At 30.8% G+C, this 23736-nt stretch overlaps 1 protein-coding gene and 1 pseudogene across 1 annotated transcript; both read left to right on the forward strand.

Annotated features, from left to right (window-relative positions):
• The first annotated feature begins 3739 nt into the window (after nucleotides 1-3739).
• On the forward strand, nucleotides 3740-3845 carry LOC137823221 (small nucleolar RNA R71; annotated as a pseudogene).
• A 14913-nt stretch (nucleotides 3846-18758) lies between these two features.
• LOC137821380 (aldehyde oxidase GLOX) lies at nucleotides 18759-20629 on the forward strand. The gene has a single exon (XM_068625941.2). The coding sequence runs from the start codon at nucleotides 18873-18875 to the stop codon at nucleotides 20562-20564; it is 1692 nt and encodes a 563-aa protein (XP_068482042.2). The 5' UTR covers nucleotides 18759-18872; the 3' UTR covers nucleotides 20565-20629.
• Nucleotides 20630-23736: the final 3107 nt, after the last annotated feature.

A 23736-nucleotide genomic window follows, 5' to 3' on the forward strand; every position in this document is an offset into this window, starting at 1 on the left:
TTTAGGTCCGAACCCTAAAAATACCTCCCGGTCAGATTTAAGATTCTCAATTTGTCACGGAGAATTAAAAGTAAAACAACAATACCAATAATCAATCAAGAACTGAATATTAATATATAAAATATCACCTCAATACATAAGAGTTTGAGTAGATTACTCCCAATCCCAAAGGGTAGAATTAGCCACGCATACTTCTATCACCTTCCATTCTCCCAATTGGGTTACAATTCACTCTATGGTGTTTTCCTCTCAATCTGGCACACTAAGGTTGAGCCTCTAGCCCTCTATTTATCCTAGTTTTCTAGGGTTAGGTTGTTTCCTATGTTGCGCTAATGGGCTAAATGATAAAACATAAAAAGGCCCAATCTTTCTTTCTTTCTTTTTTTCTTTCATTTTGGGACCTTCTATCTTTATCTTTTTGGCTCAAATCATTCATCTTTAATCCAAATCTCCATTCTTCCTTAGAAATCTGCAATTAACACCAAATTTGGGAATAAAATACTCTTATTCAAATAAAGATCATAAAAAATGTAAAAAGGTATAAATTCATAAATTAGGGATTATTTTATATGTAAATTAGCAATAAATCCTCATAAGTGCCTATATTTTAATATGAAATATTACTGAAATTAGACACTTATCACTCTCCCCAACTTAGAATCTTGCTTGTCCTCAAGCAAAGTAAATGAATATATTTGAATTTAAATATCAAACAGCTTAATTCACTAAACAACAGATCAAATTAGAAACTTATGATGCTTCCAAATTCAAATATAGAAAATTATAGACACAAGGAATATTTCCAGGATCAAATCAAAACAAATAAATGACAATTCATCAAGGAATATCTTCTCATATGCTCACGGGTAAGTGTTTCTCTCTATTTTCACTGAATCATAACAAATCACAGTTGCTTTTCATTTCATCTTCAAATCACAAACATATTAGAAACATGAATCTTGAGGTCTTTTCCAGGGTTGTAATGAGGCTGGGCTTCCAAAAAATATTGGTTTTTCTTAGATAACAAAATGCACATCTTAAAGAAGAAGAACATACCTACAATTCAATTATAGAGAACATATATGTTATCTAGTTACCACTTTCTTTCGATGTCACCTTTTTCCCCATTTTCTTTCTTTTCATGATTTTCATGAATTTTTTATCTTTTTTTTTTATTTCTTTTTGTTCTTCTGTTTCTCTCTTTTTTTTCAATAATAGGAAAAGATTCTTCCTATTTTCAACTTTTTGAACTTTCAAAATCAGAACCAACCATTCCCTTTTCTATATGTATTGCATCTATATTCTCCTTCCTTAGACATGCTAAAGGGTAGAAAATTATATCAATAAAGGTTAAGGTGCAATATTAACAAAAAATTTCTTAGCCCAAAGGGGATATAAAAAAAAATGGAATTCTAATATAAAGGTTGGCTTTTTGGCCCTGGCTCTTAATTAACACAAACAAATGCCTCAATCATCTTCATGCTCTTTTATGATGCAACAAAAATAAAAATTAAGCAACCACAACTGTCAAATCATCAGTAAAACTCTCAAAACTGTTTAAGGTTCACACACTCACTTGGTTTAAATGGTCTCATTCCTTTTTGTCTTGTCATTATCTGTCCTAATCAATCATCCTGTTAAATTTTCATGTATCATAATTTTAACTACATTTGAATAGGGATTCAATCATATTTTCTTTTCTAACCTGTGTCTAATTCATCTCACTACTTAATATTTAAACACAAATTCTTTTTTCCACAATTCAAAATTAATATTCTAGTTCTTTTTAATTTGAAAAAAAAAATAAACTAGAAAACAAACAAATTAAAACTGAAATTTAGTCAAGAAAGATAATTCAAGACTTAAAATTACCAAACTAATAAAACAGGAAATTTATTCAAAATAAGCAATAAAAACAAACCAAACAAATAAGCAAATAAACAGAAAACAAAATAACCGAAAAATAAAATAAGAAAAAATCCAAATAACTGAAAAGAAAAGAGAATTAGAGAGATAAAACCATATTTTTGTTCAATCCTCTATTCTTAAGAAGTCATCCAGCATTTTGTTAAAATTTTTATCTACAGTCTTGCTTCATTTGCTGGATCTGCCCCCCTGAATAATAGAACCTGTCCCCAGGTCAAAAATACATAACCTGCAAAATGATGAGGAGGCATATAGGATTTTTTTTTTATTATTCTTATTTTTTTTTTATTTTTTATTTTTTAAATAAAATCAGCAAAGGTAATAAAACAACATAAAACTAAAATGTGGACTGGGTTGCCTCCCAGTAAGCGCTCGTTTAGCGTCATCTAGCTTGACGCCTGTTTATTTCAAGGTGGAATATCTCTGTGATCCATCCTTCTGTACACATTCTTCCCCTGCATTAAAATTTTTAAGACCATTAAAAAGATTTAAAGTTACCTCCTCATCTTGAGTTCTAACTTGAAGTTCTCCTTTGTCGACATCAACTATGATTCTAGCAGTCTTCATAAAGGGTCTTCCAAGTATCAAGGGAACCTCCTCATCTTCTTTCATGTCCATCACAACAAAATCCACAGGAAATATGAATTTATCCACCTTGACGAGAACATCTTCAACCACACCATATGGATACTTGGTTACTTGATCAGCTAACTTTAAAGTCATCTTGGTGGGTTTAATCTCCAAATCACCTATTTTCTTCAGCATTGGCAAAGGAATTATATTTACGCTTGCTCCCAAATCTAATAAAGCATTGGCTACTAATAAAGCACCTATAGACACGGGAAGGTTAAAACTCCCTGGGTCCTTGAATTTTTTAGGCAAGCCTTTTTGAATAATGACACTGTATCTATCCTCCAGATCTATATTTTTTTCTTCAATATAGCTCCTAATCTTTCGAAATCTTTCAAATGTTGAATCTTGCTTCAAATTTCCTGCAAAATAATTTTTAGGGAGCAATTTATCAAAGAATTTTCTTTCCTTCTCGCTTTTTGAAGGAGAATGAGGATATGATAAATCTTTTTCAAAAACTCCTCTCTTCTTATTTTCACTTTTCTTCTTTATTTTTTCCTCCTCACTTCTCTCTTTCTCATCTCTCTTCCCCTCTATCTCATCTTTTTCTTCTTTTTCAGCCACTACATTATCGCAATGCTATTTTGAATTGGTTTGCCTATTGACTGAAAACTGGCCACTTTGTTCCTCCACAATTTGTGAAATTTGTTTGGTCAGCTGTCTCATCTGGATCTCTATACTCCTAATCATGGCCATGCTATTGTCCTGCGCTCTCACAATATTGTCCTGCGCGCTCACAATCTTTGTCAGAGCGTCTTCAACTTTATTCATTCTTTCAAGCATGGATGGATCCTCAACTTCAGGTGAATTGTTCTGATAAAAACAGTGACCATTAGGATGAACACCTCCACAAAAATCACACCTGATTGACTGACTTTGGCTTTGAGATGAATGAACAACATATAATTGTTGGGGCAATTTAGCCATTTGTGCAGTTAGTTGCTCAATCTGCTGTGTCAGAATCTTATTTTTAGCCAAGAGTGCATTTTCTAACAACCCTTTATTCTGAAGATCTTGTCCATCATGTTGGGCTTTATAATCAGTTGATGCCAATGCATCAATAATTATTGTCGCTTGTTCTACATCAAGGGTCATCATTGTGCCACCAGCTGCAGCATCTAGGAGCATCTTTATGTCAGATCTAAGACCATTCAGGAATATGCTCAGTTGAGAAATATCTTCAAACCCATGATTTGGGCATTTTCTCAATATCATCTTAAATCTTTCCCATGTATCACAAAAGACTTCATTTGCTCCTTGTCTAAACATAGAGATTTCAGACTTTGCTTTGATGTAGCGAGAAATTGGAAAAAATCTTTGCAAAAATTTTTCCTCTATATCCTTCCAGCTAGTGAGGCTCTGATTTGGAAGTGATTTGAGCCATTCCTTAGCCTTTCCTGCCAATGAAAAAGAAAACAAGCGCATATAAACATTTTCAAGATCACCTGATTGAAAACCCATTGTTCCTACCAATTCATAAAATGTATCCAAATGTGAATATGGATCCTCATGTTCTATTGCTGTAAATTGATAGGCACGGATGAGAGTGAGAAAATCGGGATTTATTTCCAAGGCCTTGGTAGTAGTAGGTATTGCAATACTAGAAAAATGTCTTGGTCCTTGGTCCTTGGTAGTAGTAGGTGGTGCTTGCTGTTCTCTCATGTTGCTTTCTTCCTAAAACATATTAGTGGAGAAAAAAAAAAGAGAACTTTTTTTTCTTTAAAAAGAATAAAATAAAATAAATTTGAAGATAAAAATAAAAACAAAATATGTAAAATAAAATAAATAAATAAATAAAACCAAAAAACAAAAATAAAACACTAAAATGACGTTAAGAGAAAATTAACAAAAATATTAAAAAAAATATATAGATAAAATAAAAATTAAAAAAAGAATAAAAGAAAACTCTAAAAACAAAAAATAACGTACTAAAAAAATAAAAAATAAAATAAATACTAGAAATAAAATAAAATAAAATAAAGTTAAAAAAAAATTGAAAACTATAATTGTAAACAACTAATATTCTAACTAACTAGCTTACGTAAAAATAAAAACTAAAACTAATAATAAAATATAATTAAAATAAATAAATAACAGTTACGTAAACATAAATAAAACTACCTAAACTAATCCTAAAAAAACTAAAATAAAATATAATAAAACAAAATCAAAATCAAAACAAAATAAAATAAAAATAAACTAAATTAAATAACGTAAAGAAAAGAAAAGAAAAGAATATAAAATCAACAACTTTCTTTTTTTTTTTAAAAGCAAATCTATACTAAAATCAAATCAAATCTAATTTTAATAAAATAAACAAAATCAAAACAAATAAAAAAATAAAATATTTACAATATTTAGGAAATTATACTCAACAAATCAAATCTGTTCCCCGGCAACGGCGCCAAAAACTTGATGACTTTTTACGGCAAGTGCACCGCGTTTGTCAGAAGTAATAATTGTCCCTAAGGACGGATATCGATCCCACAAAGAACAGTGAATTATCGAGTACAATATTCGCTAAATATAACAACAGAACAATAAAAAAGAGTTTGAAGTGATTATGTTGGCACTGATCAATAAGAAAACAAACAAAGAATTAGTTGCTTCAATTGGAAAAATTGGGATTAAGTTTCATCTCTCTCACTCTCATGTATTTTGATTAGCATGTTAATATTAAGTTCTTTAATTGAAATTGATGTCCGTATAAAAATCATTTATATCGATTCCTCGCATATAAAATTCTTAAGAATGTTCCCTAACTATCGATCCCTTGCATACTTATAAGAACAACTTAGAACGAAGCTCAGACGTTTAATAGCAATTAACATTTCAAGTCTATTTCTAGCACTCAAATATGTTAAGTATTGTTGTTTAGGTCCGAACCCTAAAAATACCTCCCGGTCAGATTTAAGATTCTCAATTTGTCACGGAGAATTAAAAGTAAAACAACAATACCAATAATCAATCAAGAACTGAATATTAATATATAAAATATCACCTCAATACATAAGAGTTTGAGCAGATTACTCCCAATCCCAAAGGGTAGAATTAGCCACGCATACTTCTATCACCTTCCATTCTCCCAATTGGGTTACAATTCACTCTATGGTGTTTTCCTCTCAATCTGGCACACTAGTTGAGCCTCTAGCCCTCTATTTATCCTAGTTTTCTAGGGTTAGGTTGTTTCCTATGTCGCGCTAATGGGCTAAATGATAAAACATAAAAAGGCCCAATCTTTCTTTCTTTCTTTTTTTCTTTCATTCTGAGACCTTCTATCTTTATCTTTTTGGCTCAAATCATTCATCTTTAATCCAAATCTCCACTCTTCCTTAGAAATCTGCAATTAACACCAAATTTGGGAATAAAATACTCTTATTCAAATAAAGATCATAAAAAATGTAAAAAGGTATAAATTCATAAATTAGGGATTATTTTATATGTAAATTAGCAATAAATCCTCATAAGTGCCTATATTTTAATATGAAATATTACTGAAATTAGACACTTATCATGAACCAATATAAATTGCTTGTGTGCTTATCTCTTACCCTTAACTCTTTAAATTTTGTTTTTAAGCTGTTTATGTTCTAACTGGTATAAACAACCGATTGTTTTTCAGATATCATCTTAAAACAGTTTTGGTTCTTTGTTTCCTTGATTTCTTTCTCTGTAATTCAGCATTGATTTTCATTATACCTTCAAAGTTTGCGAAAATCTCTCTTAAACAATTCAACCCCCCCCTCTCATTTAAGGCCATATATTCTAATAGGATCTTTATAGTCTTTGCCAAGCTTCCTTTTTCCCCGAATATGGTGTACAAGTCAATGTAACCCGTGGTATCTACTCTTTCGCCTGAAAATCCAATGATTTGTTCTTCATAAGGTTGGATTTTCGAGTCAGGAATTCTCATTTTGTGAAAGGTTTTCCAATATAGTATGTCTACTGAGCTGCCTTGATCAACCAGGACTTTGGTGATTGCAAATTTATCTATCTCCACGGTTATTAGCATGGGATCATCTTGGGTTGCGTCAATTGCAGTAAAGTCATCGTCAGTGAATGTTACTGGAGGTATTCTTGGTCTACTTTGGCGGGATTTAACATGGGATGATTGGATGGCCCGAAGGTGTTTCTTCCTGGCCGAATTAGAGCAACCTCCTCCTGCAAAACCTTTAGCAGTTGAATTTATTTCTTTGTTCGGAATGTGGAGCGATATTGGTCCAGCTATTGCATTGATAACTTCCCGTACCCTTCGCCTAATGTGGTTGCTTCGTTCGAGACTTTCACTTCGCTGTCGGGTCCTCCTTACTGGGCTTTCACTTTGCTTTCTTCTGGTCGCCCATTGATGGTCATCTTGTCAACGTACATCCCCTCTAACTAGTCGATCACCTGGGTACCCCTAGGTGTATTCTTTCAGTCCTTAGGATGAATGTCGATCTCTTTGTGGAGAACGATTCACCGCATCATTAGTTTTTATGAACCTTTAGAAGTGACATGCCTAGATGAGTTTCTCCACTTTGTCTTTCAAGGCCTGGCATCCTTCGATCACATGGCGATAATTGTGGTGGTACTGGAAATGTTTGGATGTGTCGACAATTTGCGGGGTTTGTGATTTTCTCAAATTAGCTAGGGTTGGAGGGCTTCATCCAGAACTCTTCCCCTTGGAACTATGAGGGGTGTATAATGTTGGAATCACGGCCTGCGATTTTCTCTAGGTCGGCCAGATTGCCCCGGTTACTTTATACCTACTATTTCGTCTGGTTTTTGGTTCCTAGTCTAATTTTATTAGTTGCCATGATAAGGGCTATAGTACTTACTATGCATAGGACTTTGTCTTTCAAGGCCTGGCATCCTTCGGTCATATGGCGATAATGTTGAACCAAGTGGTGTTCAAGCTTTGAAGAATCCAAACCCTTTGAAGGATGTTGAAGCCTTGGTTGTGCTTGTTGTTGTTATGCTGTTTTAGTTTAGTTCTGGGGTAGTTTGAGTGTTGTAATTCACCTCTTGATTAAATCTAAAGCATAGGCATTCTCAATCTTTGTGAAAGAAAAATGTTTTTCAAACTAAGTTAAAACAACTGATTGTTTTGTCGAAACAACCGATTGTTTATACTTAGATGTTTTGATAAAAGATTGAAAATTGTTTTTCAAATGGTTGAGCTATTAAAACCAAAACAACCGATTGATTCGAGGAAACAACCGATTGTTTGTTTTGGGACCATAACAGAAAAACTGTTTTATCTTTGACTGAGCTTTAAATGTTTTAACTGCTTACGCTCCAGTCATTAAATGCTTTGACCAATCTTTAAATGCAATTTAAGAGTTTGTTAAGATTTGATAACAAACAACATCTTTGAATAAATTCAGAAAAACAGATTTGAGTAACGAGATTTTTTAATAAAGTTTTTTTGAGTTTTTCAAAGAGTTGAGATTGTTAAGAGTTTGTGATTGATCAAAGTGTGTGGAATAGGATTCTGCTTGTATTGATTTCAGATTATCTTCTGTAACAAGTGTAATCCTTGTACTCTGCTGCACAAGTTTCATTTCTGTGTTTGCTGAGATTGGTTGTGTGTTCTTGAGGGGATCAAGATCAGCAATCTTAGTGTTGGTGTGTTGGCCAAGAAGAGTGTGTGTCTTGAGGTGTTCAAGGTCACTTTCTTGGTTGTGGTGTAAGTGATCAAGTTGTGATTGCTTAGTGGATTTCCTCAGGGTTTCTGAGAAGACTGGATGTAGCTCTGGATTTGGAGTGAACCAGTATAAACATCTGTCTGCATTCTCTTTATCCCTAACTCTTTAAATTTAGTTTTGATATTTGTTAACTGGTATAAACAACCAATTGTTTCGGTAAAACAATCGATTGTTTTTACTAGTGTTGTGCCTTTGCTTTATGTTTTGAAAAAATGATTTCTTAATCAAGGTTTTCTCGAAGTAATTTCATTCAAGGCTGAAAAAGTTGCGAAAACTCTCTTTAAACAATTCACCCCCCCTCTAGTTTAAAGCCATATATTCTAACAGATAATTGCGGTGGTACTGGAAATGCTTGGATGTTTCGCCAATTTGCGGGGTTTGTGATTTTCTCAAGGTCGGGATTAGCTAGGGTTGGAGGGCTTCATCCAGAACTCTTCCCCTTGGAACTATGAGGGGTGTATAATGTTGGAATCACGGCCTGCGATTTTCTCTAGGTCGGTCAGATTGCCCCAGTCCAGGCCGATTGCTTCTATCTTTTTCCTTCTCGTTTCCCTTTTCGTCGACTTCAACCTGGTGTGTCCTATGATAATCAACATGTTCTTCTATCTGCATGAATTTCACTGCTCGGGTTCTTAGTTCATCGATGTCCCTTGTTGGTCGTTTGATTAATCTTTTTGTGAATCGACCCGGACGGATTTCACCATCTAAATGATGCATGGCTATTTCGGGCATCAAGTTCCTGATACCCATGCATACTTTGTTGAACATGTCCATAAATGCTCGTAAGTACTCGCATTTTTTCTTGTTTCACATTGAGGATAGACAGGGAAGACATATGATGTGGTCGGCTGGTCGCGTACTGTGTGATGAATTTTGCTGTCAGATCTTTAAAATTCTCCACGGAGTTGGTCGGGAGTTTGGTAAACCAACCGAGTGGTCCCTCCTGAAAGAAAATGGGGAAACCTTACACCACAACGTCGTGTCGATCATGTACAAGGTCATCTGCGTTTTAAAGACGTTAAGGTGCTTGTCCGGATCGGTGGAACCGTCATAGAGCTTAATGGTTAACCCTGTCCACATTGGTGGGAGTGGAGTGTCAATTATCTCATCCATGAATGGAGTGTCAATTAGCTTGGTGTAGAATGGCTGGTGTGCTGGCGATGCTCCAATGTCCACAAGTCTCCTTCTCCCAACACTGGTAATCGGTCGGCCGAGGGTGGGGGGGGGGGGGGGGGGGGGGGGGGGGGGGGGGGTACCTGCGATTGCACTCTGACGCTCAAGTCAGTGCTTAGTTTAGGGATGTGTTATGGTGGGATTTGAAAAACATACCTCTCTCCTTTTTCCAACCCCCTTTATATGAATTTGTTCCTTGTCTCCATTCGTTACACCTTGGAGATACTATATCCCTGCTTATTTAATGCTAATAATCATTATTAATGATGTTCGTTATTTATTTAATGTTCATGATGGTTATTAATGATGCTCATTATTTATTCAATGCTAATGGTAATTGCTGCTAACACCCGTTATTTATGATGCTCTTTATGTCGTTACTTGTTTCGGACTCGTCCGGTACCGATCGATACATCTGGTAAAACCATTATTCTTTTGTATCTACCATCAAGTCAATTATACTCTTAATGTGAACAACATTACACTCTTCAGTTCCAAAACTATCAATAGAAGAAGAGAATAAGCTTGAAGAAGAAGAGAGACTCAAACCAGTGAAAAAGAAAAAATAGGTTGTTCAATCAATTCATCATTTTTCTATTACATGTTAATTTTTGTTTTTCAATTATGTTAAATTTTTTTCATCGCAAAATATGACTAAAAGAAAAAAAAATACAAATACACAAGTGCAATTGTACCTATGTCTCCGCTAGTTATTATAAAAAAAGATATTTTTTTTAATCCGTATGAAGATGTATAATTTGAATGGTAGTTTTTTTTATATAATTTGAATGGTATTTTTTTTAAGAAAGTGGTATTTTTAATTTGATTATTTTAAATCCCTTTATTTAAGAGTTCTTTAACCTCTTATTTGTTTTAATCTATTATTTTTTAGCTTTATTTTTCAATTGAATTTTAATATTTTAAAAACAAACTATCGATAGTTTAAAAAATATTTGTTACGATATAAATTATTTATCATAGATATAAATATAATATATATATATATATATTGCAAAAGAATTTATTTATAGTGAACTTTAACTATCATATAACTTGTTTACTAAAAGATAATAATTTCTTAAAATATTTAATTATAAAAAATAAACTTTTATTCTATGCAGTACACGCACTAAAATATTGATATTTTAGTTCTTATAATACATACGATAAATGTTTGTTCTATATAACTAAAATAGTATAAAATGTTTTTAAGCACCCCAATTATATTATAATTACAATTTGTAATGGCATCTTAAAAAATTGCTCTTGAAGACAATACCCTCACGTGTAAGATATATAAGTTTTCTTAATCTGTGTATTGTGAAACCTAAACCAATAATTTTAAAATTGGAAGAATCTAAAATAAAGGGAAAGTGAACCAAAATATAGCTGTATTCTGTGAGTCCAATTTATGCTTTTCTGCACATAAAATATATCAAAATGCAGTCAAATTAAAGCGCATTGTATTCTTTATGCAAATGCTAGAACAAATTATGGAACTTAGTGATGAAGGAATGCATAAAACTATACAATTTTGCGGTATAAGCAAATATAACATTTAGAATTTTCACCCAATTACAAAATGTAAATTCACCAACTGCTGTGAAAAATTAAATAATAATGACTAATCTTAATGAACTAAGATGTTGTGAGTGGTGAAACTTTAGTTATTTGTATTATAAAAGAAATTGTTGAAAAAGTTGATTTGATGTTGGAAAGATGTTAGTTAATTTAAGATTTATGAAATTTTTAAAAAAATAGATTATATTTATGATAATTCGACAGTTTAATTAATTCAACAAATTTTTATTATAATAAAATTTAAATAATTATAATATAATATCTAAAAAATAAATTTTAAGTGTAATTTAATTTTATAAATCAATTTTATAAAATGAAATTTATATTTATTTATATATTATAAAATATGTATAGTTGAACGGGATATCCAGACAAACTTTGTAAAATTTATAAAATTGTAAATTGAAACAAAATTTGCAAAAATGTATTAAAGATATTGTCCTAACCAGCAAGGCAAATGTGACAGTTCACAACCTAATGCACTGTAGCATATACATGCTTGAGAAATTTAGTTAAAATGCATCAATGTCATTTAATACTCTCTATGTTTCATCCTTAAATTAGAGGAATCTATTTGTTTGTGTTTTCTTAAAGTGCAACTGTCTATAAAATTAGTTATTAAAATTTTAAAAATGAAATTTATAATTGTTACATATAATTATTATCACTCTATAGTTTCTAAACATATATTTTTTTTTTATTTATCTTTTTTTAATAGGTGATTTGTAACAAAATAAACAAAATTCTTTTTTACTTTTGTTTTTAATTTGCTTGTTTTAAAAAATAAGTAGTTTAAACGTAAATTATATCTAGTTACTGCATAAGTAACTTCAGAAGAATCTTATTTTAAAAATTATCAAACTGGTCTAATATACTAAAACTGAAATCACCTTTTTTTTTAATTTTAAATAAATGTTGCATACAAAGCATATTGAGAAACTTGTTCAAAACTTTAGTAACTTCAGAACACAAATATGACAATACAATATAACAAATTTCAAATGAATTATTTTTCAAATATGATTATAATTTAATTGAAAATTATTTGTTAATTTTCAAATAAAATAAAGAATCACAGTTGTGAGTGATTAAATATAGTTGGTTAGTAATTAAAAATAAGGAATAAATAAATAAAATATGTATTTTGTTAATAATTAGGTAGAAAATGTATAACTCAATTATATTTAATTTTATGTAATTAATTATTTGTAATATTTTTCTTTAATTAGGATATTTACAGATAAAGTTTCAATTGGTCAATTGGAATTAATTAATTACTATTATATGATATCAAAAAACAAATTTTGTAAAAAAAATACACAGATTTTTTTCCCATTAAATAACATTAATTACCTGCCACTCACAATACACATGGTCAAGACGCACACATCCTTTTATAATTGGGCAGCCTTAACTTCCACACAGTGCTATCCTTTTCATTCATTTATTTCTCCTTTTTTAAATACTGCATGCATGACACAACAATATCGTGAGCAACTATGTTTTTTTATCATCATGGGTTTTTTTTTATCGTTTTTTTATCAAAGTGAATTTTTAAAAAAATATATATATTTAAAAAAGTCGTATCAACAATTTTGAAGTAAAAGTATTCACTTGACACGACTTTGTTATTTCTTATCAATTTAATACGATTTCTTTAATTATTTTTTAAAAATATTTTTATTTTAAACTATATATATATTAATTATTTAATTACAGTTGAATTTAATTAAAATTAAGTAGTAAGTTATATAATATTTAAAATTAATTTGATAAATAAAATTTTTAAGGGTGTTAATTAACATTAACATAATGATAAGAATGTAATAATATCATTATTTTTTGAAGTATTTATTTTTAAATGTATAACAATTATTCTTTATTTAATTTCAAATGCAATAACAAATTCTTAATTTTTTACTTAATTTTAAATTTAATAACAATTTTTTTATATTTTTTATTAATTAAATAATTAAATTAATATATTACATTATTCTCAAACATGATTCATGCAAGGTTAACCAATTTTTGTCACTAAAAATTAACACTTTTGAAAATTTATTTATCAAAATAATTTTAAATATAACATAACTTACATCGACCGAAAATGAGGACATTTCATTATATATAAGTGGGTGCAAACCTCATCCCATGAGTTGGTTTTATGGAATTGAGTTAGAATTAAAGTACACTGGTAATACTTACTATTCAATTTTAATTAATTTGAATAAAATAATATATTGATTTTAAAAAAATTAACTGAAGTTCTACCACCTTCACACAACTTCGTATTACAAAATTGGTAGTAACTTCTACGTCGCATGATGGTCAAACAATGGAGCAACTAAGTTTTACCTCTCTAACACCATAAAACTCTTGGCAGACACTACCTCAAACCATAAAATCACGCTTCTATTGCTACTATATTGTAGCATATATCTTAATTTTCTCCATGTTTATTACTATACTCCATCACCAAGTATTTATAAAGGCACATATTTGATATTTAGTAATCGTCACAATTATCTTTAAGAATGTGTTTATGTGTATAGATTCAAATTCCTATGCTGAAAACTTGAAGAGTGAATGCTTTTTCAGCACATTTAAGATTGATGTGTTGTTGCTGTCACAATGTCAATAGGCACGGTTGGGGGAATCTTGGAATTTGGCTGGGTCCAATTGCCTCCATCCAGTTTTGAAGCCACGAGTATATTCTTTGCTTGTTGTTTTTGGTTTTGTTTAGCTTAATGGCACTTTGTTGGAAAGTGTGCTTTTGTTCTTAGTTATTTTTTAGGATGTGTAACTGCATTATTTAGCAGGTCTGTGTGAGTCTAGTATGTACTCTCTGGAGGTCTAGTGATGGAAGAGGCCCCAACACCAATCCTTTGAGAGGCCACTAAAATGTTACATTGAGGCAACCACTAGAGTCATGGTCAAAAAGGGGTCAAGAGGACACATTTTTACATATCATAGACTCTAGTGTGTGATAGTTCTTCTTACTTTTCTAGTCAAAGTAGCATAGTTTAAGTTATTTTGTAAATGTAATGAAACATGTAAAGTGGTACTTAAAAGGCTAAACCTAAGTTTAATTAGAAATAGTCATTTCTAAGTAAACTTAGGACCGGCCCAATTAGCTAGACCTAATGGGCGTAAATTCTAGACCAACCACACAAAGAAGGATTCTATAACCTACCTCCATGTGAAGGCTAGGTGCACCATGTGCTCACATTTTCCATGTGCTCCCATGTGCTTACACTTGCATGTAATTTGGCTAGCATTTCATTTGTATTTGGTTCTTCAAATTTCAGCCCTCCAATCCTATATAAGGAGGTGCTTGGCTATCATTTTACAAGATTATTTTGAGTATAGTTATGCTACCAAATTTGTGCCATACATACTCCTTGCCAAAATCTCTCTAGATTTAGGGCTTTAATCTTCACTCTTTCACCTACCAAAGGGAGCTGGCCGAACCTCTCCTATTCCCCTACCTATCATGCACCTACAAGGCTACCACACCTCCTAGGAGGGCCTTGATCCACCTACAACTCATTAAGCTTCCGCAAACCACCCAAAAATCGCAAAAGAGAAGAGCCCAATGCCATCATTTAGTATCTAGAGCTATGGTCTTCAAGAGATAAGTATCTCTTTTCATTTTTCTGCTTGAGTTCTTCTTATCTTCATGTTGTTCATCTTTTGTTCAAGTTGTCTTGCTGTTTTACGTTTTTAATTTGATTTGGATGCTATTCTAAGCATTTCAATCGGTAGAATTGTTCAATTTGTGCTTGAGCATCTTATTTGCAATTTTGTGTAGGATTCCATGGTGAATTGTGTTGCTGTTTTTATTTTAGGATATTTGAGTCTTGCTTGAATTTCTATTTGGTTCATATGATGTGTTTGAGTCATTTTATTTTCTGGATCTATAAGTTTTGTCTAGTCATGTAATTCCAAAATTGTCAACAAATCTTAGTAGTACTTTTCTTGATTCATTTGTTTCTTGTTTTGATTTGAGTGCTTAATCTGAATTCTGTTTTGATTTGATCCTTTGGTGCATTTTTTTCCTTTTAGTTTGAGTTCATATTTGTGTGCTAGATCCATACAAATTCCATCACATTCATTCCATTGTGTTTTTGAAGTATCTCATTATGTTTTTAATTCCAGATTTAGAATCCTCTGTTTTTAACCAATTATGTTCTGGCTGTTTTGTTTTATGAAAATTAAATACATCAAAAGAAAATTATGAGATTCTGGATTTCAGTGATTTGAAGTGTTAGCAAACAAAAACAAAAAGAATTAGTTGTAAAAACAAAATAGAAAAAAAAAGGTAAATCACACAAAAAAAAGTGTGCATTCTGGCGCTGGAACTAGCGATAATTGGGCACTGTTTTTGGAAAAATTATCACAATTAATTTGTGCATGTGATTGGAGTGAAACCAACGACAAAAGTTTGTTAAGACACTGAATTGTTTGTGTTTAAATTTTCAGAAACAAATACAAAATAGCCAGCTCAACATAAATATTTAAAGTCACGCTTTCTGGATCACAATATTTTCAGTAGTGCTGTTTTGGTTTTTCAAATCAATTCTAGTGTCAATCTTTAGGTTCCTTTTGTGTGCCAACCTTTATTGAGTGCCTATTTTTTTTATTTGCTTGTCTAATTTCATTCTGAACTCTTTTTAGTTGTGTCACATTATTAAATTCAATTGCAGTGGTGCTGTTTTTTAAATTTTAATTGTTTCTTGCTTTCTTTTCTTGACCTCTAAAATTGTTGGTGGATAAATATCAATTGGTGCTTGTTGAGTGGGATTTGACTTGAGGAGAGTCTAACTCTACTTGGTAGGTACTGTTTTGAAGAATTTAATTGCTTAAATCAAAGAGGATCAAGGCAAGGGGCAGCCTCAAATACAAATACCAAAATACACCATACACTTTGAATGGCACAACAAAGAAGAGTAACAACAAGTCAAAGGAGTGCCTTGCTGAAATTTAATTTGTGCAATTTAATTTCTTTGCATTTCTTGAATTGTAATTACATTTTACTCTTGTTAATTAGTGGATTGATCACGAATTAGACGGTGGGTGTGTCTTCAAAGGCTCAAAGTGATTAATCCACTAATTTCTCGGATTGGGCTTTTGGGTTTGGGCTCTTTAAGTGTTGCTCTCCAGGTTGGGCTTTCGGCTTCTCCTCTCACAGTGCTGCTCTTCAGGTTGGACTTTCGATTTCTCCTCTCATAGTTGGGTGTGTGTATCTGTAAGGCGCTCCGATGACAAAGTCAAAAATAGTTTATACATTCATCAGATAAAATTCACTCTTACTTATTTTTTGGGTTGAACATCTATTTATAAGACTCTCTTATTGGGCTTATAACTTATTTGGACTTTTCATTTTGTACCACTTATTATTTTAAACACACATTAATTTAGACCTTATTTAATTGGACTTTGCTACAATAATTATATATATATATATATATATATATATATTTTAATTTTTATTATTATTATTATTATTATTATTTATATATATATTTCGACGTAATCTCTCGGTATATCCTTCCGATCACACGTCTCCATATATACTTAAGTTATAAATATTGTTAAGAATATTCTTGTAAGATTTTAAATATTTTTTTTTCTTTTTGCTAAATTATTTTAATATACTAATTTATTCTTCACTTACTTAAGAGTAATTGTTGTGTTAAAAATAATAAATTTCGAAAATGGTGTGAATGAAGTTAGATTGTTGGGTTGGGTGAAGTGCAGTGCAGAGGAAGTGGTCAAAACAAAAGCAGAAGATGACATGAAACTGAATCCTGATTAAGCAAGTTTGATACTGGAACCCTCATCAGCTTCAACAGACATAAAGACTTGCCTTCATTGGCTTCTAGACTTTCTGCAAAACACTGTTATATGGTGTGTCAGATCACGGGTCTTTCTTTCAACTATCACACTATTAATATTAGGTTAATCATATCTTCACACCGGCTTCACTTTATGCTTATAATAAAATATTAATATTTATAATAAAAAAAAATTTAAAAATCCTTAATAAAAATATAGGCAAAATAAAAAATGTTTAAATAAATTTCAAAATTAAAAAAATTAAAATATTAATATTTAGTGGAAATCTTATTCAAAATTCGGATTTTTTTAAATAAAATTAGTTGATAAATTATTTTTTAATTGATAAATTAATTGTTAGTACATAAATTACTAGCTTACAAGTTCTTATCTTATAAATTTCAAGTTGATTAACTAGTTTAATTATAAATTTTATATTACATAACTTAACGGGTAAAAAATGTTTAATAAAATTAACTTATAAATTAGTTAATAATGTAAAATAAAATATATATAATTATATGAGTAAACTTTTTTTTAGAAAAAACGTTTTATTATATAACTATGATTTCAAATGTTTTAAAATAATTAAATTTATATTAATTTATAGTATTTCTATTTATTTTTTAAAAATCGCATACATATTTTTTATTTAAACAATTTATTTTATTTAAATAAATTGATATAATGACTATTAATTCAATCTAATTTTCTTAAACTTATTTTTACGTCTAAACTTAAACTAATGCTAAGTTAATTTTTTTACAGTTCTTATTTTGTGTAATTTTCACATGTAATAAAACAATAGTCGCTTTAATTTGTAATATTAATATTTTTTATTTGAACTATATAAAAATTTAAAAAATCTAACAAACACTGAAAAGAATACGATAAATAATTATTTTAATAAAAAATTAAGGAAATAATAATAAATAAAAGTAAAAAAATTAAAATGAAAGAAGATTTGATAAATTACAAATAAAAAACTATTTAAAGTAGTTTATAACTTATAAGTTAAAAGTTTTTAAAATGACTATTTTAAAATATTTTTCTAAACAATTCTAATTAATCAAACTAATTTATATATAAAGTATTTAAATAAATCAGTAGTTAGGTTGGTTTTACGCAGACTTTCGACTATCATTTCAATTTAGAGATTCAAGAAACATTCAATTTATCTACTAAGATTATTAGAAAGGTTTTATGAGAGGATTTTCAAATATTTCTAGGCAATTCTTTTTATAAGAAATGAAAAAATCCCTACTTTTTAGTATTTTTATCGTTGAATTCAATTATATATTTTTTTTTAAATTGTGAATTTCACTAAGTTATTTTTATAGCAAACTACAGCAGTGACGAGAAATAAAGTTTTATAGGATAATCTCTTTTTAGAAATGATGTAAAATTCAACATGTTCAGACATATTAAAATATCTTAACAAGCTGTAAAGTCAAATATTTATTAAGAAAAACAGTAATCTAAACACGTAATCAGTGGAATTTTTATTCAGCCACACCATTGTTTTTCAAACTTTTGTTAATTGGATGAGGTGAAGAAATAAAGGGAAATTAATTACAGTTAATTGGATTTGAGAAAATACAGAGCATGCTAACACAATCATTAATCGAATCTGAAAACTTCATTGTTTAAAAATTAAAGTCAATAAAGAATCATTTATTAAATATCTTAAAAAAACATTCTTAGAATGAGAAACATTATAAAAAATATTGAGTAATTTATTAAAATTATTAGAAAGGCATCATACGTGAGATTTTAAAATTATTTGAATAAAAATGTTAAAAAGTATTTTTGAAATAAAAAAAGAAATTAAATAAACCTTAAATTTAAGATGCACCAAAATAATAGTGTGGTCAAGCATAATGTACTTGAATGCCTATGCACGCATATATAGAAAGAGCGCAGCGCTGCAAAATGCAGCAGAATTTAAGGACTACCATTGCATGCAACGATACTCACTGCACCTCAACTCCAACGCATTAACTCAAATACCATCTTCCAACAACACTTTCTGCTACTATGGCTACACATCATCATCTTCTTCTTCTTCTACCTGCCATGTTCTTCCACCTTCTCCTGTTCTCCCTTACCCTTCCCTTTCCCTCCCGAGCCTCCGATTCCCAGTGGGAGCTCCTACACAAGACCATAGGCATCGTCGCCATGCACATGCAGCTCCTCAACAATGACCGTGTCATCATCTTCGACCGCACCGACTTCGGCTTTTCCAACCTCACTCTCCCCAACGGTACGTGCCGCCACGATCTCTCCGAGAAGGTTCTCAAAACAGACTGCACCGCTCACTCCATCGAATACGACGTCGCATCCAACACCTTCCGCGCCCTCTTCGTCCAAACCGACGTCTGGTGCTCCTCTGGTGGCGCCGTCGCCGACGGCACCCTCATCCAAACCGGCGGCTACAACGACGGCGAACGCAAAATAAGGTCCTTCTCTCCATGCAAAGGAAGTGAGGACTGTGAGTGGCAAGAGAGTGACAATGCCCTCGCAGTAAGAAGATGGTACTCCACCAATCACTATTTGCCAGATGGACGACAAATTATAATCGGAGGAAGAAGACAGTTCAACTTCGAGTTTTACCCTAAAAGAAAAACAGAAGATAAGAACAAACCCTACGTGTTCCCGTTTCTGTTTCAGACTAATGACAAGGGCGCGGAGAATAATCTTTATCCGTTTGTTGTTTTAAACGTAGACGGAAATCTTTTTATTTTCGCCAACAACCGTGCGATTCTGTTTGATTACGAGAACGACGCCGTTGTGAGAACGTACCCCGAGATACCCGGGGGAGACCCTAGGTGTTATCCTAGTACCGGTTCCGCGGTTTTGCTACCTTTGAAGAATTTGGAAGCGGCGAGGGTGGAAGCAGAGGTTTTGGTCTGCGGTGGGGCCCGCAGAGGGGCTTTTCAGCTTGTGCCCAAGGGGGTTTTCTCCGAAGCGTTGGATTCTTGCGCGCGGATTAAGATCACGGATCCAAATGCCACGTGGGCGGTGGAGACCATGCCGATGGGGCGGGTGATGAACGACATGGTCATGCTCCCCAACGGCGACGTTTTGATTATAAACGGAGCTCAATCTGGAACCGCGGGGTGGGAGAGGGCGGAGAATCCGGTTCTTCAACCGGTTATTTATAAAACCAACGGTTCGGGTTCGGGTTCGGGTTCGGGTTCGGGTGGGTCGCGTTTCGTGTTGCAACCCGCTTCGGATATTCCCAGGATGTATCATTCGACGGCCATTTTGGTTCGTGATGGAAGAGTGATCGTAGGTGGGAGCAACCCTCACGAGAAATACATGTTCTCTAATGTGGCATACCCTACGGAGTTGAGTTTGGAAGCTTTTTCTCCGTTCTATCTGGGTTCTCAGTTTTCTGATCTGCGTCCCATTATTCTAGAGCCTTCTTCTCATACCAACTTGATGTATGGCGAGAAATTCAAGATGGGTATTAAGGTGAATGGAGCCCTTGTGCCTGATTTATTGTCCGTCACGATGTTAGCGCCGCCTTTTAACACGCACTCTTTTTCCATGAATCAGAGGTTGTTGGTGTTGTCCGTGGGTGATGTTAAGGTAAGTGGAAATTCAAGTTCTGAATTTGAGGTGACGGCGCCGGGTTCAGCTGTTCTTGCACCACCCACGTTTTATATGTTGTTTGCGGTTCATCAGGACATTCCAAGCGAGGGAATTTGGATCAAGATACAATAATTTCTTCCTCTTTTTCTTCCTACTCGGAATAATTAACTGTGCCTCACCAATTGTGTAATTTATTATCAATTTCTTGTTATTGTTTGAAAATCCTTTGTGTTTTTAAATGGGATGAATTATGTCTGTAACAATGAAAGAATATATGAGTTGTTTGAAATTGTAAAAGAAGTTTCAAATCTTCTTTTTAACAGAATCTCCATTTTATAATTGTTTAAATTTAAAATTAAAAAATATATTAAATTTGAAACAAACTTTTTAAGAGATTTGCAGTATATTTATTTGAAAAGTTAGAAATTCAAAAAAGACAAATGCTTCTATTTCTTCTAAAAAAATATCTCTTTTCATTTTCTGACGGCAAGAGAAATTAAAAAATAAATATTTTGTTAGAATTTTATTTTATTTTTTATTATTATATTTATTTTTTTAGTTTTATATTAGTAACAAATCAAAAAAGTTTTTTTTATTGGAGTTTCTTATCTAATTTTTCTTCTTTTTCTTTTTACTATAATATTTCTTTTTTTATATATATTAGTAACGAATAAAATCTGCATTATTAGGGATGGGAAGAAAGGGATTAGAAAATAGATATTTTTTAGAGTTTGTTATTGGAGTTTCTTATCTTTTTTTTTTTTTTTTATTATTATATTTTTTTTTTGTTTTATATCATTAACAAATCAAGACTTAGACTTTGTGGGAGGAGAGGAAAGAGATTAGTTAGAAAATAGATATTTTCTTAAAATTTGTTATTGGAATTTCCTATCTTATTCTTCTTTTTTTTCTTTTTATTATTATATTTCTCTTTTTTTGGTTTTATATTAGTAAGAAATCAAGACTGTATTGTTGGGGTGAGGAGAAAAGATATTAGAAAATAGATATTTTTTTAGTGTTTGTTACTCGTCTTATTCTTCTTCTCCTTCTTTTCATTATTATACTTCTCTTTTTAAATTTTATATTAATAATAAATCAAAAAATTAGTGATTTAAAATCTTAGAAATGAAATTGTTTTAATATAATTATTTTCATTGTATCATAAATTTAAATTTATTTAATATATTTTTATTATAACAATAATAGTATACATATAATAATAATAAAATTTAAAATAAGAAATGCAGATATACCGGCAAAAGAGTTGTGTTTCCGCTAATTTTTTATAATTATTTTAAATTGGTGAAGTAAAAATGTATGGTAATCTAATGTCGTGTTTTGATAAAACTAGGAAAATTTGAATGAATTTTTTTAGATATTTTTTCAAATGTTTTATTTGAATGAGATTATGAAAAGTAAAATGTAACCATGCTAAAAAAATTGAAAAGCATGTCAAAGCTATAATGTTTTAACCCAACAAAAAATCGATGTATAAAAAGAAAAAAAACATATATTTGAGAGGTAGAAAAATATATAAAAAAAAACATTTTTTACATTTTTAAAATAGAATTTAAGTTTTCTAATTTTTTTTAGCACTCAATTATTCTCATATTTTCTAAATTTTAATTTACTTTTATTTTTTTTATCCAAATTTCTCTAATGAAACATTTAAATTCTTTATAAAAATAAACTATTATCTATAAAAAAATCTCAAACACACTAGATATTTTTAGTAGAGAAGTCTTAAAATTGAAAGTTGAAATTTTCAACAAATTACTAATCTAAATTTTATTATATTTTCTTTAAGTTGTTGATAAACCTGACAAAACTCACATCTCAAAAAGTACAAAGATGGAAAAAAAATTCACATCAGATCGACTCTTTCTTAAGAGTTTCATTCTAGATTGTATTATTACTTGATTGTTGTTATTATTATGTCCCTAAGAAAGTTACTATATGAAGAATTGTTGTTATCAATTACTATTGTTAAAGCCAACAAGGAAGAACTTCGAGCATACCAAAATAGTTATGTCATTAAAAATCCTAAAGATTAAGAAAAAAATATTTTTAATTGATTTTTTTACATTGAAAATTATTATTGTTGTTACAGTAGTGATGATGCTGAAGATGAAATTGTAGAAAAGAAAATGAACATTTTTTTACGGTAATTCTCATTAACAATTTTAAAATATTTTGATTTTGATATTTATTTTTGAATATTTTTCTATTTTAATCTCATTTTGTTTTAACCTTTTGCTAACCTGGAGGAATTTTATAAATTTTTCACTAGAGAAAAATGAAACCCAAATATCATAAGCCCAATTATTTAGTACGAATAAGTATGCTGAGCCTACATTCTGTTTCTTCCTCAATCCTAACAAATATCTTATTGCACAACATAGTCTGTTTTACCCCTTTTAAAAAATGACTTCTAAATTATTTTTTCTAAAATATTTCTGAAACATATTTTTTCGTACGGATTTACCAATGGAAATAAAAAATATGTATTCTGGATTTCCGATTCCGAAAACATACATTACATTGCTCAGAAAACTTCTATTCCAAAAATACTTTTTCTTAAGGAATCTATATTCTTGAATCACGTAAAACTATGAAAGAGTAATTTCGATATTTCAAATAATGTAGTGGTGCAGCAAGAAAAATATAGGAGTGCAAGAAGAAACTCCCACATTCTAATTATCTCCCTGTATCATATCAATTCACATCCGCACTCAACACACTCACATGAAATGTCTATTTTGTTTTTAATGATTTTAAATTTTTGTATTTCAGATATTCATATCCGTAAGTCAAATTCAAAGTTTTGGATATACAAATTTGGAACTAATATGTCACTTCTGGATTTCACTATCCAGAAGCTTATTTGGACAGCATAAATGACCTTCTAGATGTAAAGATCCGTAAGCAAACATAAATTAGTTTCGGATCTCAATCTTCAACACCATTTACAGGACACTGTTCCGGATATGAAAATTCAGAACTCATAACTCACTTCCAGATATAACCATCCGAAAGCTTAAATGAAATATAAAAATGACCTTCTGGATTTTAAAATCTGGTATGTATAAAAATGACTTCCAGATATTGAAATCCGTAAGCAAAAATGTGTGAAAATGGCAGAATAAAATTTTAAAATTTTCGTTGAGTGTGAGTCAAAATTAATTGGGTACAGAAAGTAATTGCCAAACATGAAAAGGGGATTTGGGCCACGCGGGTTGTAGATTGTTGGTTTCATTCTACACTTCCGTGTTTTTTATTTTAAACCAGCAGCACCCATGAAGGG

This window comes from Phaseolus vulgaris, chromosome 9 (genome assembly GCF_051622355.1).
Source record: "Phaseolus vulgaris cultivar YP4 chromosome 9, ASM5162235v1, whole genome shotgun sequence".
Classification (NCBI taxonomy): domain Eukaryota; kingdom Viridiplantae; phylum Streptophyta; class Magnoliopsida; order Fabales; family Fabaceae; genus Phaseolus; species Phaseolus vulgaris.